The 4,428-nt window shown below is 45.3% G+C and overlaps 1 protein-coding gene across 1 annotated transcript in view; it reads right to left on the bottom strand.

Annotated features, from left to right (window-relative positions):
* The window catches only part of LOC105000124 (transcription initiation factor TFIID subunit 1-like), a 6,330-nt gene extending 4,544 nt beyond the window's left edge, over positions 1-1,786 (bottom strand). The window contains exons 1-3 of the mRNA XM_010855839.1: positions 1,562-1,786; positions 428-542; positions 172-288 (exon numbers count right to left, since the gene is read on the bottom strand). Of these exons, the coding sequence (XP_010854141.1) occupies positions 172-288; positions 428-542; positions 1,562-1,681 (352 nt within the window). The 5' untranslated portion in view covers positions 1,682-1,786. The remainder of the gene's footprint in view (positions 1-171; positions 289-427; positions 543-1,561) is intronic.
* Between the last annotated feature and the right edge of the window lie 2,642 nt (positions 1,787-4,428).

The following is a 4,428-nucleotide window of genomic DNA, read 5'->3' as shown; positions in this document are numbered from 1 at the left end:
ATGAGAAGCTGGTGCACCATAACTAAGAGTAGCCACTGTTGACCACAACCAAAGAAAGTATGCAGCAACGAAGATGCAGCACAGACAAAAAATAATAAATAAATAAATCTTTTTTGAAAAAAAAGAAAAAAAAGTACTAGAATGCTCTTATTGATGGCACTGACGAATCACCTGCATGGCAAAGAGGCTGCAAGCTCCCCATTGTCTGCTGGTATCTTCGGCTTTCATCTTCTGCTACCTCGTTGATGTCTGAATAGTCAACAGCATCTTCTGTACTCCTGACCCATCCTATAAATAAAAGTGGGGGGGTAGATCTAAATAAAGTGCCAGGAACTCTCACTCCCTTAGATAATTCCCACTGAAAAGTACATGTACAGTAAGTGGCTAGCTTCCTCCCCCACCATACTCCCCATGACCCAGACTTCACCTTCATCATTTACCAGGGCAGCATCAGTACCAGTCAATTCTTCATTTGCTGTGAGTTCAGTTATCAGGCTGCCCAGCCCCAAAGCCCCCAAGCCTGCCAAGTGCTTCTTACACTCCTGAAAAAGGGACAGCACCAGAGTCAAAAACAATAACTAAACCTAAGTTTCCCACACCACAAGGTTTACTTCCAGATCCACAACAAAGTTTAAACCCATATAAATGACTCCACAGCATGCTAAAAGAAGCATCACATTTGAGAACTGTGAAGTACATCTTCGACGTCCACATTGATCAGATATAACACATCATATTCAATTTCATCACCATCCTTTAAAGTAACGTAAGGAAAAATTATTCAAGGAACCACCACCAAGACTAAATTAAATAGCATATCAGTGAATAAAGTCTAAGAAAACAGGTAATTCCGACTAGAGAAAACAAATCAAGAACTTTATTGTTATCTTTACTGTGTGTTGCAGCGAAGGAGGAATACTGGTCAGTATTTTCTCCTTGAGAAAATGAACTTTAAATGAAGATAGGTTTAAGAGTCGACTGGGCACAGGAAACAATTTCATGAATGTCAGTGAATGGTGGAAAAACTATGTAAGCAAGTGTGCACTGGGACCAGAAGAGGCCTGCAATGGATGGTCTTAACACTGGCTGTTTTAAGAACTGGGGCCCGAACCACAGGATTTGGTGCCGGTCTGCCCTCTCGCTCTAGCTAATTAGAGCCATCTCCAGTCAGTGATGTCAAAAATGCAGACAGTTTCAAGAATCTCCAAGGTTCTCATAGCAACGATTTGAAAGTAATCTCAGTAGCTTAGGCTATTTTTCCGCCAAAGCCACCCATCTCAGCGCCACTTGGCTTACCGTTCACCTCTTGTCCCCACCCTCGCCCAGAACTGAGCCCCCTCACTCTCTTGCTAGTAGATTGTTACTACACAACCTACTAGCAAGGCAACCGCTTCTCTCTTCGCGTACGTTAAGTGCGCCCTCTCACTAAGGGAGGGCCACATCTTCCTCTCTTCTAGTTTCCTAAGCACTCTCAACTCTCCAAGCATCCTAAACTCTGCTCACGCCACCTTTTCCTCAGCCGATATACCCTCTAGCTCTATGCCCACGCCCACCCCCTCACATCGTCCAAGACGCTTTCTCCCTCCAACTGCCCGGCTCCATTGATGTTGCCGAAAAGGAAACCAGCTAAAGAAAATGGGCCGCCTCCAGCGGAATCTTCATCGCTATCCGTGTCTGACATGATGGCGGCGGCGGCAACGCTGCCTCAGCGGCTACAGGAGGCTAAACGGCACTGTCTTGTCCCATAGCCCGGAAATAAAAACCATTCGCCCAGAAGTAATTCACTGAGTTCCTGGCTACGATAAGCTCCCACCGGAAGCCGAATAAGGAACCGGAAAGACCGCCCGTCCTATGAGAAAAGGAGAATTGGTAACACTACGTTACTAAGGGCTTTTGATTGGACAATACGCGATCAGGAGGCTGGATCTGTGAAAAACCGTTGGTCGAAGAGACTGTTTGGCCCCTCCCCCCTCTGCTAATCTGCGCAGGCGCTGTCTCAGTACCTTGGGGAAGAGCGACGGATCTTCCTCCAATCAGAAGGCGATTCGTGGATCACGTGACCCACTTCCTCGTTGCCACGGAAATGAGCGTTAGAACCGTTTCTTCGGTTCTGTGGGCTTCTGGGATGGCTCTAGTGGTAAAGAATGTTCTGACTGCAATGCAGAGACACAGGAAACGTGGGTTCGATCCCTGGGTTGGGAAGATTCCCTGGAGGAGGAAACGGTAACCCGCTCCAGCATTCTTGCCTGGAATGAACAGAAGAGGCTGGCGGGATACAGCCCATAGAATTTGCAGAGTCGGGCACGACTGAGCACGCACGTTCACGTTCTTCCCGTCTGCTCTGTTGGCGCCTTTATTGCACCGTCCCAAAGAGAAACTGGCTGTGTATCGCACTGTGCCGAAGGCACTAGTGCAAGTTAGTTGTTTTGAATTGACATTCCCTTATAAAAATAGATTTCCTTCCCTCCTTTTTTGGAAAAAAAGATGGTAAGAGATGAGAAAAATGAACAGCCGAACCTTCACCTAGATTCACGATTTTAATATTTTGCTAGTTTTTTTTTTCTCCTGAACCATTTGAATGTGGGTTACAGATACTGTGATTCTTCACCCCTAAAAATAGTCTTCCCTAGTGGCTCAGACGGTAAAGAGTCTGCCTACAATGCGGAAGACCAGGTTTTGATCCCTGGGTCGGGAAGGTTCCCCTGGAGAAAGGAACAGTAACCCACTCCAGTATTCTTGCCTGGAAAATCTCATAGATGGAGAAGCCTGGTGGGTCCCAATCCATGGGCTTGCAGAGTCGGACTTGACTGAGTGACTAATACTTTTCTACATAGTTCAGTTCAGTTTAGTTGCTCAGTCGTGTCCGACTCTTTGCGACCCCATCACAGCACGCCAGGCCTCCCTGTCCATCACCAACTCCCGGAGTTCACTCAAACTCATGTCCTTCGAGTTGGTAATGCCATCCAGCCATCTCATCCTCTGTCATTAACCATAATACTATTAGCACATCTTTAAAACTTAACGTTAAGTCAATATCATTTAACATAAAATCCACATTTAAATTTCCTTAGTTGTCTTAACTGGAGCATTTTACATTTCAATCCGAGATCAACTCAAGGTTCATGCATTGCATTAATCTTTAGCCTCTGAATTCAGAATCCACCAGCATTTTTCTTTGTATTGCATGACACTACCTATTTGAAAGAATCCAGGGAAATTGTCTTGAAAATATGCTATACTATGAATTCATGTAGTCTTTTCTTCCAAGTGATTCTGGTTAAATATCTTACTGGCTATCAGAAGGCACAATGTCAGGTTGTCCCAATGTTGATAATGCTAAACTTGAGCACTTCAAGAAAGTGGTGCCCAACAGATCTCTCCATTGCAATGGGACATTTTGCCTTTTGTAATTAGTAAATAATCTATGGGGGTGATACTTTGAAATTGTATGAACGTTCTGTTCCCCATTGTCCTTACACCCAAAGGTTGTAGCATCTGTCGATGATCCTTTCCTGAATCAATTATATTAGGAGAGTGTTCAGGCAGTTGGAACACAGTTGGAAGAGAATTTCCAGACAAAGCATTTATGAAGGGAGTGAGTTTATTAAGAACAAAGAGAGATAAAAGTGGGCACTATGAGTGAAGCAGGCCGACCTCCTGACAGAGACCAAGGAGAGTTGACGGTGTTCATGGGTTAATAACCAATTTATATAGCCTTAAGACAAAATTCTGGCTGGAAGGTTGATGTTAGGTGATTGGCTGGGATGCTATAGGGTATTTACTGGAGTGGGCATCTTTGCTTAATTGGGAGTCAGGAAGCTTGTTACTGATGATCAGGGGGCTTTTGGCAAGGTTACAAAGAGGCTCAGTCAGCTTCAGAGGTGACTGGTTCTGGGCTCTGCTTCTGAGGCCTTGGTGCAAGGCCTCATACCTATGGCCTAGGGCAGGATTCAGCATTCCCCCCTTCTTATTAATGGGCCAGATCTTTGGCCCCTTAACACCCTGCTCATGTCTAACTACCTGCCTATCTCCGCGGGACATGGGGACACAGGTCATTGGGAAAAGGGGTGGAGACTGCTCTGGCTTCTTCCTGCTGGACAGGGGCATCATGGGGTCTGGGTCCTGATGCCCACTCTCTGTCAGGGTGCACATATGGAGGAAGATGAGAGTCCATGGAATGACAAGACCACTTGTTCCAACATAATCCATATGTCAGCCAGCTTATATCCTTGTAGTACCATCTGGAGATTTATTTACCATTTTTTAGAAGAAACAAACTTAACAGGAAGTTAGAGATACATAGCCCCAAGATGAATAGAAGTAGAAAAGCTGCTAAGGGGCCTAGAAGAGGGGCTAGCCAGGAGAACCAGGGCTAGATGTTGGCTTGTGATGTTGGTATTTCTCTAGGTATGAGAAGATGCAAGAATT

Source organism: Bison bison, unplaced genomic scaffold (assembly GCF_000754665.1).
Source record: "Bison bison bison isolate TAMUID 2011002044 unplaced genomic scaffold, Bison_UMD1.0 scf7180017854150, whole genome shotgun sequence".
Lineage (NCBI taxonomy): Eukaryota > Metazoa > Chordata > Mammalia > Artiodactyla > Bovidae > Bison > Bison bison.
This window is presented reverse-complemented; position numbering and strand designations above follow the sequence as displayed.